The following is a 14,938-nucleotide window of genomic DNA, read 5'->3' on the forward strand; positions in this document are numbered from 1 at the left end:
TCATTTTTAGCTGTCCATACATGCTGTTATGTTGGAGTTTCTTAGATAGCTGCTGAGTGAGGCAGTTTAATATGCAATAAAAAGTGTCATTTTTAGCTGTCCATACATGCTGTTATGTTTGAGTTTCTTAGATAGCTGCTGAGTGAGGCAGTTTAATATGCAGTAAAAAAAAAATGATGGAGATATAGCTTTCTTGCTGCTGGTCTGAACAGTAGAAAGGGTCATGATGGTATAGAGTGTTACTGACTGCAGTTATATCTGACTGATTAGAGGAACAGGTGTTGGCTGAAGTGTTGTGACTGGTAAGAGGTGCAATGGAGGAGTGATGTGCTGTGGTGCTTTGAGGCCCCTGACTGATGGGAGGGATAGTGCTTGATTAAATGAAATATTTATGGTTCTTGTTCTAACTAGTGGTATGAAGTATTGCTGTGAGCAATATTTCCTTAATATCTTTCCAGTTGCTATTGGAATTCTGTAATGGAATCTTTTAATAACAGGCTCACATTATCTTTTCTATCACAAGGCTTCATAGTTTGTTACAGAGTAAGCAGTGCTCTCAATGTATATTGGGAAGTCATTATTATAGTTTTGCAGGCACCAAAACTTTCTTAGGAAATTTTCTTTGAGATTAAAATTTAAAGCAAGCTCTTGCAGCTGTCATGCTGTCACCAATGTAACATTATTTACAAATATTCACACTGTTTGGCTTCATTGCCTTAGTCAATGCTCTCCACTTTTGGTTTGAAGTTATAGCAAATGCTCATTGACAGAAATGATCCAGCTGCATTACTGACTGTTGTTGTAAACTTGCAAATACTAATGAATCTTGCTGGAAAGGCCAGTGAAGTATTTTGCTCAATAATGATTTGCCTAATTGGTGGTATTGTTAACTCTAAAAGCTTATTCTCATTGAACAGGACAGAACTAGATGGAAATAAGATTTGCTACAATGGTATTGTAGCGTTGAGGCAACTTACAGAAATGAGTGGAGAATGTAAAATGGGAAAAATATGTATTTTTGCAGCAATAGCAGGTGAGGGTTCAAGAATCTCTCTCTCTCTCTCTCTCTCTCTCTCTCTCTCTCTCTCTCTCTCTCTCTCTCTCTCTCTCTCTCTCTCTCTCTCTCTCTCTCTCTCTCTCTCTCTCTCTCTCTGTGTGTGTGTGTGTGTGTGTGTGTGTGTGTGTGTGTGTGTGTGTGTGTGTGTGTGTGTGTGTGTGTGTGTGTGTCTCTGTCTGTCTGTCTGTCTGTCTGTCTGTCTGTCTGTCTGTGTGTCTGTGTGTTTCCTTTAGTCAAGTTAACTCAATGGCAATAAAAAATTGAATCATCAGATGGCTACATTTTTACAAAAAAAATTTAACAACCAAGTGGAGTTTGGATTATATATTCACAAAGCATTCTTTGCTTCCCTGTCGTGCTTTTAAGAATATGATGGCTTAATGTTTGTGTTAGAAAGGGTGATGGATAATTGATTTGGACTGATAATGTAACTTCTTGGTTGTGAGAGCATGACAAGTCATGACCTGTCACAACATCATTAGGTTGAAGAACAAGTTTTATTACTAATTTATATACCAAGCTTTGGTGGTTTTCTAGGAATTTTGTGCTATTTTCTCACATTAAGTATATGGCAGTAGTTTGTACCATTGTGCATTTTTAAGGCATGAAGAACGGCTTTATATTGTTGTGTGCATGTTTAGAAATGCCACTTTATTCAAGGTTAGTGATGTTAGAAGCACCAGCTTCAGCTGTTCTTATTAGTGTCTGATAAAATAGGAATTGATTAAATGACAAAGAAAACAAACTGTGATTGTTAAGGAAAATGCAAATATCCTACTTGTCTGACTGTGTTTAAAGAAATCTTTGCCATGATTCTGTGTCAAATTCCTTGGCTGAGGAACACAAAACCTCAATTAATGAAAGGAATTGTCTTGCTCTTTCTCTGTAAGGAATACAAGGATGTTTTCACTTAGTAAAAACACACATAATCAGTAATAAAGTCTACTAATTTACTTAATGATGAAAAAATTTAACAATTTGATGATGGAATGCCAAAATGTGCTAGTTTTCTTTAATTAACAGTATATATTTATAGAAGTGTCACTTCCTTTTATTGTTGGGAGTGGACTAATATATGAAACTCACTTGATGTGGCATTCCCACAATTTTCAAGAATTTGTTTGCTTATCAACAAAGGGGCATTTGATTTTTAAATTAATGGTACTGTACAGTGAATGAAATCATATTAAATGAAATAATAGTGGACAACTTTGTGCGCCAGTTCCATTGTGAAAGGGTGTTTTTTTTTAATCATGGCTATATGGTTATATGATAAGGAGTTTGAGAAAGAAGATAGGTGATGGAAGAGGTTTCATTTAAATAGTTTACCGTAAACAAGTCATAATGTGCCAACAACATTTCTCGACAGGAAAGTGATGATTGAATCAGAAGATTTTAAATTGACTAAAGCTTGCCAGATAAATTAAGGCATTCAAGTGGCAATGACTCATGGATGTAATATATGAAAAAAAATTTTAAGTTTCACATGATTTATAAGTTAACTAATGCACTTGTCAATGATTATAAGTTGTCAAGTTAACTACATGCATAACTAATGCACTTGTCAATGCTGGATTTCTTATAAGTTGTCAATGCTGTGTCAACTACATTGTTGAGATCATGTTAAAGTATTTATTTCAAGCAAAATATCATATGATCTTTCTGTTTTGTCAAGCAAGAGGAAGAGCATAGTTATATTTTTCCAAAGTTCAGTTGTGAACTTTGTGTCTCTTGGCAGATTTGCGTAGAGAAGGAAGTGGATGTCTTATTCAGAAAAGGGCAGCACGAAATGTTATACTGTTCTCTTAGAGAATACCTTAAATATGAAGTTTCTTACACAATATAAAAGCTGTGTGGTTTCAAGTCTCTTGTTTTATGCTTCTGAAAGTTAAGAAAATGATGGACATTGAATATGTTCATAACATTCTTGTTGAGGCCTGAACATTAAGAATACTTTTGGAAGAATAATCTGCATTTAAAGATTGGTGTATCAAATGAAATATTTGACACCCATAAGACCAAATTTCAATAATTACATTGTCGTATAGACATGAAGAAGGGAAACAAGTTTTTTTTGTATGGGACTTGTAACTTGTTCTTCTGGCTAAGGAGAGATGGTGGTGGTGGTGTGTTGAGAAGATGTAAGAATTATCAAGTGAGTATTCATATTGTCATATGGGCTGAGGCTGAGGGGCTCATGGGCAGCTTTGAGAATCCTGGCTGAGCCTGCGCTCATATTTTACAGGAGTTGGTTGTTGCTGGGGAAGGCTGCACTGGGGGACCAGGAGGCGTGTTGGTGTGCCCAGTGTGTGGCAAGACTGCCCAAGGCCGAAACCGTCGCCAGAACATGGACAACCACATGCTAACTCACACTGGGGAGAGGCCCTTCCAGTGCACACTGTGTACCTATAGAGCATCTCAGCAGGGGAATCTTAAGAGGCATGTTCGGACTGTCCACAAACTGAGCTTGGAAGAAGTGGGTTTGAATTCCTTCTCTGGACTGTCTCACCATGCTGATGCTGGTCTCAGTCTTTCTCAGCACCGTCCACATCTAGCCAATGCTACCCCACAGTCACATCCCCATCAGAGATTTGACACAAGTGTTCAGAGTTTGTCACTTTCTTCAGGAGGTGAACAGCAACACAGTGGTAGCAGTGAGTCATGCCAAGGAGCCAGGGAAGACGAGCCTCCCTTTGGTCTTCACCTGCGTCTTAAAACTGAAAATGAACCTGTTGCACAGTCTCAGTCAGAAGCTGGTCTCTGAGAGAACTGATGAATCTTGATGGAATGAAGAATTATGAACATCAATTTTATGAGGCTAAAATGCAGTATTTAATTTAATCTTGTGCATTTGTAGGTTTATAAGTTCCATGTGGCATGTGTGATGTCATTTATTTGTATCCACTGAGTGGAAGATTGCTATTTTTGGAAGTGGATGACTATCTCTACTAAAACTGAAACTAAACTGCTTTGGAAATTGCTTGAAGTAAAGTCTCCCATCAAGTTGATTGCCAGATTCTGCAAGGAAGAGATCTGAGGTGTGTGTGTTTAACATAAAGGAACTAGACAGTTGTGAAGTCTAGTATCTGAAGGAAAGGCCTATAAAGTGTTGAGAGGTTGGTGGAATGATCGTGTGTGTTTGCTTGTGAGTCTGAGATGGACTGAGTGAGGTTGTTTGTCTTGCAGGAAGGTGCGGAGGGTGTGGCGACGAGAATGCTGGCCTGTCCCATGTGTGCCAAGGTCTTCCACGGCACCAAGCGCAAGTATCGCCTTGACAGACACATGCTTGTGCACTGGGGCCTGAAGCCTTTCAAGTGCCCACATTGCCCTTACCGCTCCACTCAGCAGAACAACCTCAATAGACATATGAAAAATGTTCACTGGCAAACAGCAGGACCTGTCAGTGTAGAGGTTATTGGTGACTCAGTGCACCAACAGGGAAGTCCCCATGAGGAGCAGTCAGAAGAATGTTGTTCATCCCCCCAGAAAAATGAAGAAGTAGCTCTTTCTTGCGTGACAGTGAGCCACCACAAGAAAGTGTCATTATGAATGTATTTCTTTTTTGTGGAAGCACGTTTGACGAAAGTTACACATGTTGAGAAGGTAAAGAAGGTTATCACTAATGGGAAATATAAAACCTTGAAGCTACTTTCATTAATACCATAAATGCTGTTGATTGGATACTGGCTTTGTCCAAAGTTTAGTAACTAGGAAGGGATCAGAGCATGGTCTCTTGCCCCTACCACCTGGCTGGAGTTATGTGCTGCTGTTGAAACATGCGTTGACCCTGGCCTGGTGTGTTGCAGGCGGCGCTACTCGAGGTGGAGGCTGTGCTAGCTGACGAGGATGATGACGAGATGACGTCCGAGGAAGTTGCAGGAGGCTGTAGTGTCTACGCTGGGGGCTCCTCTGCTTCCTCCTGCCCTGTGTGTGGCAAGATCTTCGAGGGCACAAAGCGTAAATACCGCTTGGAGCGACACATGACCATCCATACTGGCGAAAAGCCATTTCCTTGTCCATTGTGTGTATACAGAGCCAATCAGAAAGAGCACCTGAGTCGTCACATAAGGAATCTACACAGGCTTGAACCATCAGAAGTGCCCAGCAGCCCCCAGCATGCTCACGCTGCGGCCACATGATCATGTCTCTCTCTCTAAAGGTGTGATCCTCCTGCCTTGTTCCTTAGTGGCCATTTTATACACCTGTATGAAGTATGACTATATTAGTTGCTATACTTAAGAGATCCTGGTCTGCTTGCCACTCGTAGAATGCTTCCAGAGAGAGAGGAATGCATCTGTAGTTTAGCCAGTAAGGCAGTAGTGATGGAGCCAGGCTTGAGGTGTTGTAGGGCTCCCCGTAGCGTGGATCTGGCTAAGGAAGCGAGCTTATCTAGGTCGTGGCTTCTCCATTGCAGGAATCGGAGGATGGAGTGGATCGCTGTGTCCTATGCGGCAAAGAGTTCACGGGGAAGAACAGTCGAAATAACCTGGTACGTCATGTGAAGACCCACACCGGAGTAAAGCCTTTCTCTTGCCCCTGTTGCTCGTACCGTGCCTCTCGCAAGGAACACATGATTCGGCACTTAAAGAAAGGCTCGTGTGTATATCACCGCTTTAGGGCAGGGGCGGCAGGAGGTGACTATTCCAAAGAAGCATGTGATGAAGGTGTGAAGGCTGTGGTAAACATGTACCTTGCGCAGCTCTCCTCAACCCCAACAGCTCAGTCCAGTCGCTATTCAGAACCTGAAACCGATGCCACAAGTAGATCCTAAGGTTTTCTGTGGAGCTTTAAGTCTCAAAATAACAGTTTATGCTGGCTGGTCTTGGATGTGAGGACTGCAGTTTTGTACAGAATTGATTTTATATTAAGTGCTTAATGTGATTGATGACTCTAAGTATTAATGTATATAAGATTGTAAGCATTCCCAATTACTGTTATTTTATACTTGACATTCCTTAGCTTCAGTGCTAGACGGTTTTGGTGGACTTGTGTATTGGTGACCATTTTGTACTGCAGACAGATTTCACTACTAGCAATCACTGGATTTTACACATTGTTTTGTACTGTTGACCGTTGGACTAGTGTTACCCTCCTGTACTCCCTTTGTGATACTGCATCCAATAAACTATGTCTTTTAATAATTTTTTATGTAGAAATTTGGTACAAATTAAATACATGATAAAAACTTATGTTCTTATTGTCTAGACTATCCCTTGGATATTTAAGAAAGGTGAAGCTTTGATATTGGTAAAACTAAGATGATTAATGATTGTCAGCATTATTAGCATTAGATCTTTTTATTATGTTTATTATTGCTGAAACAATCAGATAAATTGCTGTGGTTTGAGAGGGTTAAACTCAGTTAGAGAAGATTAAAGGTAAAATTAAGTACATAGATTTGACAGGAAGATCTTTTGTAAAAGGGAAGTGTTAAAATGCTTGACTAGTTAGGGGAGTGAAGACTGAAGTATTGGCTTACATAATGAAAGGGTTTTAAAGAAAGAAGTAGGATATGCATGTTGTATAAATGACAATTTAAGCATACTGCAATTTAATATCATGAAGCTCTAGCAGGAGAATGATAGCATGAATATGTTAAACAAGTTTCAAACAACACAAATTGGTGTTTATTTTTGTATTTGCTACTGTGTTAATACTATAACCTGCTGAAAACCACTTCATCCTGGATAAAAAATATATAATTGATTTATTTTGACCTTGTCTTGGGTTTCTAAGACATGTTTGCCTCAGTCAGAAGTAATTTAAAAACTTGTATTTATATATCAGGCTAATATTCTCACTAATGGGATAAGTGACACAAAGTGCCCCCACAAAGAAATGTGCATGTGCACACACACACACACACACACGGCCCGGTAGCTCAGTGGTTAGAGCGCTGGCTTCACAAGCCAGAGGACCGGGGTGGAGATATTTGGGTGTGTCTCCTTTCACGTGTAGCCCCTGTTCACCTAGCAGTGAGTAGGTACGGGATGTAAATCGAGGAGTTGTGACCTTGTTGTCCCGGTGTGTGGTGTGTGCCTGGTCTCAGACCTATCCGAAGATCGGAAATAATGAGTTCTGAGCTCGTTCCGTAGGGTAACGTCTGGCTGTGAACACACACACACACACACTCGTCAGAGACTGCAGCAGATCAAACAGTGAACACACACACACACACACACACACACACACACACACACACACACACACACACACACACACACACACACACACCCGGTGCTAGAGCGCTGGCTTCACAAGCCAGAGGACCGGGGTTCGATTCCCCGGCTGGGTGGAGATATTTGGATGTGTCTCCTTTCACTTGTACACACCCTGTTCACCTAGCAGTGAGTAGGTACGGGATGTAAATTGAGGAGTTGTGACCTTGTTGTCCCGGTGTGTGGTGTGTGCCTGGTCTCAGGCCTATCCGAAGATCAGAAATAATGAGCTCTGAGCTCGTTCCGTAGGGTAACGTCTGGCTGTCTCGTCAGAGACTGCAGCAGATCAAACAGTGAAACACACACACACACACACACACACACACACACACACACACACACACACACACACACACACACACACACACACACACACACACACACACACACACACACACACACACACACACATGCAATGAATACTTAGATTCACAATTATAATCATCCCATTCACTATATTGCAAGGGAAAATTCAGATGGAAAAGTGACACTGCAGAGGATGGTATGATGACCAGTAAGTTGTTTGATGATGCTTAGTTATTGGCAAAAAAGCTACAGGTGAGGAAGGAATGATGGCATCTTCACTTAATTCTTCGCATTCACTGAAGCACCTGTAATTCTAATCATGTTTCAGGTGAAAGTATGTGTTTACACTGTAGGGTTTACATTGATGTGATTCTAAGGAACAGCCTTTTATATGGTGTAAACTTCTGTAGTAGTAATTACTTTAGTTGTCAAGAACAGACCATGAAATCATCTGTTAAATTTATGGTAACTAAACTATTCTGTTAATTTATCCTAATGTGGCAAGTAAAATTGATATCAGAAAACATGAAAATAAAATGTAAATCGGTGCACCTTTTATAGTGTAAATGATGGCAAACAACATGGAACAGAAATTTTGAACACAGCCAGATGGAAATGAAGCCTAAGGGCAAGAAGTACTGTGAACGGTTTCCAAGACATAAGACCATCAAGAGATCCATCAAACATGGCTTAGGGTGAAGGAAGAAGAGCAGTAGGATAGTGAAGGAGCAGCCTGACCAGGGGTGTGACGATGCCTTTGTGTATTTCAGAGGCTGTCGTGGTGCAGTCCCCTGGTGAGGTGCTCCCCTTCAACGTCTGCTCTGCACAAGACCCACAGTGCATCTCGTCCTAACCCTTCTGGCCAGGCAGGCACCTATTCAGGGCCGGGGGACTTGGCCTCTCCCCTGCCGTGCCCTCAATGTGGACGGGAGTTCCATGGGCTTAATAAAAAGTTTCTTTTAACAAGACATATGGTCACTCACACAGGCGAGAAGCCCTACCAGTGTCCTCAGTGTCCCTATCGTGCTAATGTATCCAGTAATCTCACAAGACACCTGCGCACTGTACACTGTGGTGGTGCTGTTCTATCAAACCAGTCTCTTTTGTCCCCAGTAGGCACTGGCACTGGCAGCCAGAATCTTCACAATGCATCTTCCTCCCTCTGAATGTTCATGGTGTGCAGATAATGGGCATAATATAGTATAGAACTTGTGCCATGATCTTTGGAAGGTTGTGAGGTTTGGTCTTCCTTTGTGTTTTTATGAAACAAACGAACAATTTGATCTTGGCCTTGTGGTTGCCTTCTTACCCAAATGAAGAATTTATGCATTGCATTTCATTCTAATGGGTAGTTATGTTTTTAAGATACATGATTTGATTGCATAGAGAAAAAAAAGCAGAAACACATCCAAGTATGCAATCACAGTGGGATGAGCAAGTTTTTGTTTGTAGGGGCGGCACTCACTTGACCTCTACAACTTGAATCTTGTCTCAAGTCTCTCAGTATTGTTTTAACAGACTGTAATGCTCACTATCTCATTGAACTGGAAATTTGAAAAGCTGTTTGAAAACCAAGCTTGATACTCTGTTTTCCTCCAGCAGAATGGAGCCTTTGTCAAGTCTCAAAGAGGGAAAGACCTGCTCTACTTCGAAGGGTACAAGCACAGGATATGCAGGGTGGAGACGGGGGGCCGAAGCAGTTGGTGGCGATGCACCAAGAAAACTTGCCGAGGGAGAGTCAGGCTGACTGTGGAGGGAATAACCTTAGTGGAACAGCACAACCATAGCCCACTAACCTCTGTCGATAGCTACTCGTCAATGCTGTTGTGATCTGCGTGAGAGCCCCCTCTGTGTGGTGACTGTCCTCTCTTACGGAGTATTGCCTTACTAATACTGAAGCATACCTCTGCTCATGTTTTTTAAGTATGGAAATAGTTTGGAATTTATGTTATTAAGCTAGTTATTCTTTTCTAAAAGCTTATACTAGCCACCAGATAAATATTGATAGGCATCATTGTAGTTACTTTATTGAAAAGAGAATTAACCATGGATGATGGTTGATAGACTGATTTCAGCAATGTACAAGAAAATGTACTATAGTGAATCACTATGCAGTTAATTGGATAAATCACTTAACTTTGCTGAATATAAGACTATGGTATGTATGCCACTAGATGGATGTGCTTGGGGCTCTCTCACTACGTGAGTTATTTTATTGTTATTGAGGCGGGTAGGTGTATCATGCCATGATTGATAGTGTTAGAGTGAGTTTTTATTTTGGGGTATCTATCTACCTTGCCATTATTGTGTTATTGTTGTGGCAGGCGTTTGCGCTCCAGTCTTGCAGGATTTATCACTCCTGAGGTAGGCGATGTCCCACACTTTTATCAAGTCAGAGCTGAGGTGGATGTATGTATTTACACCAACATGTAATCATGACCAAACTAACAAACTGGTTAAGTTTCTTTTCTGACTTGTAACAACACAAATATGATCAGTGTATCTAATATGAGACTGGGAAGGAAATTAATAAATGAATGAAAAAAAAAGAAAAAAAATTAACAGGGATGACTGCATTCATCTAGACTGTCAATCTAGAGGAGGAAAAATAAGAAAAAAAAAAAGCTGCATGATTCCCTTTGAAAGCTCCTTTTGAAATGGGGAACTGTTATTTGGGATTTGGGAAGTTATTAGAAATGAAGGAAAGTTTCTGGAAATGAAGACATTTTGAAACCCAATTATGCACCAGTAACATGGTCAGTTATCACATTGCATTCCTCTTGCAACTGCATCCATAAAAGGAATGTGCAACCAAACATTTGCCTGTTTACAAACATAATGATATATTGAAAAACAGTAGCCACATCATTTGCCTATCACTAATTTTCCATTTGTTTTCATGAATAATATAACTGATCAATCAATAGTCATGTACTTTTCAGGGTCATAAATGCAGTGTACTGAGCTTTTCTAAATGTTACCACTTTTCTTATTTTATTTAATATTTTTACCTAGTATCTTATGTACCCAGTCCTGTTTTTCATTTTAGTCCTCTTATTTTGTTGCCAAAACTTAAAAATGAAAAAAATATAAACATATAATAATCAATAAAAAGAACAAAGCAAATCTCATCATATTTTTATATTGATTTTGGTCAGATTTAGTTTACTTATAGCACTGCTTTCGCATAAGTACTTTCTACAGCTCAATTAGATCTTATTCATGCTGTCACTTCATGTAGATATGAATTTATTCTGTTAAAGAGAATAGCCATTCACCTTTTAATCATGCATACTATAAATGCAGCAAGCTAAACATAAACATACTCATGTTTTTTAACCTTCATATCTACACACATAATTATAATACTCATTTGATTGGTCATGTAAGATAGGAACAGTCCTTGACATAGATACGAGTACTTAAATGAGATAGATCTTACTCGGACATTTATTTTGAAATGAGTGTCAAAACAGAGAAAATACAAATACAGTAAGCCCCCGCACTTGGCGAATCTCAGCTTGGCGAAATTCACTTTTGGTGGTAGGATGGCCATGGACCACCGAGTGCACGTTTGGTGATTTACATTCGAACTTGGCCGTCCCCTGGCAGCCGCACGGCGAACCACGCGGCTCCCTGGTGATGTCAGACCTCTCTCTAAACCTATCAGAATGAAGTGTTAGAGTCCCCTTCAGCCATTTTGTTTGTGCTACCCTCTGTTCTGCTAGTTTGGGAACGAATTCTGGCGATTTACTGCCAACATGGCCTCAACCAGCGTAAGGACAATGGTGGTGGCAGCAAGGATGAAAGTGGGCGAGGGAAATGGGTGAAAAAATGGGAGTTAGAGCTTTTATATCATGTCTTATTAACTTTATTTATTGTTTATTGGTCTGTTTTGTGCATGTGTTTTAATATTTGAAGGCAAAAGATTTTATTTCAGCTTGAAAGATGGTATTTTAGGGATCAAAAGAGGGGCTTTGGCAATGACCAAAGACTGATTGAGGTATTTTTCAGGCAATTTATAGGGTATAAAGAACTCGTGTTTGGCAAAATTTGCATTTGGTGATAGTTTCACCAGACTAATTAATTTGCAAAGTGTGGGGGCTTACTGTACAAAGAATTGTTACATTATGCTTTACAACTATTATTTGTGGGATGCAGTCTGGTGAGTAGTGCTGAGGTTTATACTTCTTCCTCACTTGTGAGGTGTGATGAATAAATTATTCAAAATTGATCTTGTATGAAGCTTTACCTTTCTTATGGAAAAGCTCTGTCATCTTAGCAGCAATAAGTTATTACAGAAAAGTGTATTGATACTTGTTAAAAGGAATACACTTGTATGAAATATTTGCCACATGAACTTGATAAAAATGAAGAAAAGTGTGTAGGATCACAGGAGGAAAATGGCAGCTTCTGATTCTAGTGAACGCTGGGCTGTTCTCCAGCTTGTCAATGGTTTATCTGTTATACAGTTACAATTATTCACAGCTGTACTTCACTGTTTCACCCATATTTTAGGAAGATACATGGCATCTCTCACTTATGATCTTGGCAGTACTCAGAAGAAATGAGTTTGTATCATATTACCATCAAGCACACCATAGTAAGCTGAGGAGTCATGAAAAATTAATGTTGGTCTGCATCAGATTTAGATCTGCTATGATAGACATTGTTGCTCTGTATATTATTTTGTGTTTGATAGTTGTATGCACTCTTGAGAAATTAGAGTAATGTGCCTTAATTGTATTTAGAATTAAAGTGACATCCATTTTGTATTACATAAAAATGAGGGATTGCTTGATGTATCAAGTTGAAAAGGCTGAAATATTTTTCCTTTTTCATTTGTGCTATGTTTGATTTTTTTTTTTATGTAAGGGGAAGAATGCTTTGAGCTATTTCAGTTACATTTTTTCTTTTTCTCATAAAATGAGAGGATATGCAGAAGATTTCTGGAGTTTATATTGTTTGCTGGAATAAATTGACAATATGTCAATGCTTCCTTTGAGCATTATCTGCTAAACTGCTGTTGTTGCAAGTGAAATGTTTCACTTGTTGAGAATTTAGTTTACACAGTACACAATAGTGAAGTTTGTGATGACTTTAGTGTTGCATCAATATGATATGATTAGAATTGTATTGTCTCCTGATCAGTATTACAATAATGGGTTTTTGTAGACATATCAGGATTTGTAGGGCCCAGATGGGGACTGAGAGCCTTCCTGTTGTTGCAGGGGCTGATGGCAGCGCAGGCAGGGCTGGTGGGCGTGGTTACTCCCCCATCTGGGCCAGGCATGGCCACTTGTCCCATTTGTAGGCGAGATTTCCGAGGGCCATACCATTCTACCCTCCTCAGGCGCCACATGCGGACCCACACTGGGGAGAAACCTTACGGCTGTCCTCACTGTCCTTACCGTGCCAACATCTCGAGCAACCTCACTCGACACATGCGTTCCCGTCACCCAGAGAGTCCAAGTCTGCTGCGGCCACACTCCCATATTCACCACCACCATCATCACCATCAACAGCAACAGCATGATCAAGAGCCCTCAGGGCTACACAGAGAGCTACATCTCAGCCTTCCAGAGCCAACTGGAGAAACCTGACTTACATAGAGCGTACACTATGTCCATTTCACTGTATCAAAGTGGAGCATCAGATATTTTACACCAAAATACACCAGAATAACATCAAACAGTTATTATTATTAAAGACAGTGAAGCATTTTTTTAATATTATGCATTGAATTTTTAAGAAAACTTCATTGCAAAATATTTCTTTAACTTTGGTTGTGTGAGAGGAGGCCTTCATATTGCTTGTCACTAACAGTATGCACATCAGTGTTTTAGCTAGCAATGCAGGAAATATTGTTGCCAGATCTTGTTGCACCTTATTGGAACTTTCAATATAGCTAATGTTGAAAACTAACTGCAGAAGTATACCTCAAGATTGCTCTTCCAGGACATATTTTATTGAAACCTATCAATAGTTTTGAGTTGTTGATCTGTACACATATACCAAATATGCAACTTCATAATATGCATTTGCTTCTGAGGTAAATTTTGTGTACATAAAACTGTTCACTCTTTGGGATTTTGGAAATATTTTGAACAAAGAGACATTGATAATGCCTTATAAACAAAGCTAGCAAAGCTATGAGTCTGCCTGTGTTACTGGAAAACATATGGAGAATATGTTCACCTGTACTGAAAGTAAGATCATGGAAATTGGTTTTCTGACTTTAGTTATGTTGCACCATAACACAGTTGTACATACAAACTATAGTGATATCTCTGATTTATTGGTTTTACTGTTGAAATATCACCTTTTTATAAAGGTGTACTTAGTTACTTGGTATTTTATTGATTTCAAGTGGTCATCTATATATGTGGAACTTAATTTCCGTCAATCTCAACAACAATGAGTTGAAGGTCTTTCTGATACAACATGGCTTTGAAAAATACAAATCATAACTCAGTTGTATTCTCAAGAATAAGATAAGGAAGGCTTTGATAAGCCATGAATTTTCCTTTATCCACTGTGTGGTTATTCCTTAATGGTGCTCATCCTTAGAAACTGCAGGTTTGGCTGGATTCTGACAGTACAAGATTTTTTGCTGGTTTAAAGTCTGAAAGTCCTTGATTTTGGTTAACTTATGGTCTTGTAAATCTTTTGTTTTTGGTGAGGCTTGGCTACAGGGTGGTGGTTGCTGTGGTGGTCCAGTGCTGACAGCATTGTGTGTTGCAGGGGGACGGGTCCGTCATGTGTCCGCTGTGCAGGAAGAGGTTCCAGGGTCCCAACCGCCAGTACGTGCTGACTCGCCATCTGTCCACTACGCATGCTCTGGAAAAACCCTACCACTGTCCACACTGCCCCTACCGTGCTGCCCGCAGAGATCATGTGTCCCGTCACGTGAAGATGGTGCACACCCCCAGGCTACATGCTCTGGCTGCTGCTGCCACACTAGCAACACTGCCTCACCAGCTGCAGGAAGAGATCCAGCAACTTCACCTGGCTGGCGAATCTCAGCTTCAGCAGCAGCAGCAACAGCAACTACAACAGCAACAGCAGCTTGATATTCCAGAAATCCAGCAACAAAATGAATAATTTGAAACCTTTTGTACATGGATTTACTCTGAATGTACATTGCATATGTGGGCATGTGAGAAATGGATGTTGTGGGAACAGTGGTGCTTTTCTGAATTGCTGAGCATCATACTGTGGTGCTGTGATGCATTTGATATGAATATCAGAAAAAGAAAACTTTTCTATAATTTTCAGCAGTCTGGCAGACTTTATTTTTGTTTAACATTGAGGTATGATTGGGTCCCCTGCTTACTGTGAGACTGATGAAGTGTGT

General features: G+C 40.1%; 2 protein-coding genes across 31 annotated transcripts in view; both read left to right on the forward strand.

Annotated features, from left to right (window-relative positions):
- LOC123499584 (longitudinals lacking protein, isoforms A/B/D/L-like) overlaps positions 1 to 14,938 on the forward strand; it is a 54,074-nt gene that overhangs the window by 18,841 nt on the left and 20,295 nt on the right. For 3 of the 28 annotated variants that reach the window (XM_045247788.1, XM_045247787.1, XM_045247789.1), the window contains exon 5: positions 3,303 to 4,231. The exons of 15 other annotated variants lie outside the window; for them this stretch is intronic. In XM_045247788.1, coding sequence (XP_045103723.1) covers positions 3,303 to 3,821 — 519 coding nt within the window. In that variant the 3' untranslated portion in view covers positions 3,822 to 4,231. Of the gene's footprint in view, positions 1 to 3,302; positions 6,243 to 8,351; positions 11,814 to 14,325 lie in introns of those variants that run through there. 10 more of the 28 variants (XR_006673038.1, XM_045247806.1, XM_045247801.1 and 7 more) reach the window with 10 other exon arrangements.
- Positions 9,279 to 13,928, forward strand: LOC123499588 (zinc finger protein egl-43-like). 3 transcript variants are annotated; one of them, XM_045247838.1, is made up of 2 exons: positions 9,279 to 9,416; positions 12,813 to 13,928. In XM_045247838.1, exon 2 carries the CDS (start codon positions 12,819 to 12,821, stop codon positions 13,182 to 13,184), a length of 366 nt encoding a protein of 121 aa, XP_045103773.1. In that variant the 5' UTR covers positions 9,279 to 9,416; positions 12,813 to 12,818; the 3' UTR covers positions 13,185 to 13,928. The 3 variants fall into 3 exon arrangements, with proteins under 3 accessions (XP_045103773.1, XP_045103772.1, XP_045103771.1); XM_045247837.1 differs by having other exon boundaries at positions 9,299 to 9,436; XM_045247836.1 differs by having other exon boundaries at positions 9,367 to 9,504.

This window comes from Portunus trituberculatus, chromosome 50, assembly GCF_017591435.1.
Source record: "Portunus trituberculatus isolate SZX2019 chromosome 50, ASM1759143v1, whole genome shotgun sequence".
In the NCBI taxonomy this organism is placed as follows: domain Eukaryota; kingdom Metazoa; phylum Arthropoda; class Malacostraca; order Decapoda; family Portunidae; genus Portunus; species Portunus trituberculatus.

Excerpts from the sequence above, each read along its gene's own strand:
- LOC123499588 (XM_045247838.1), top strand. The coding sequence starts at position 12,819 with ATGGCAGCGCAGGCAGGGCTGGTGGGCGTGGTTACTCCCCCATCTGGG.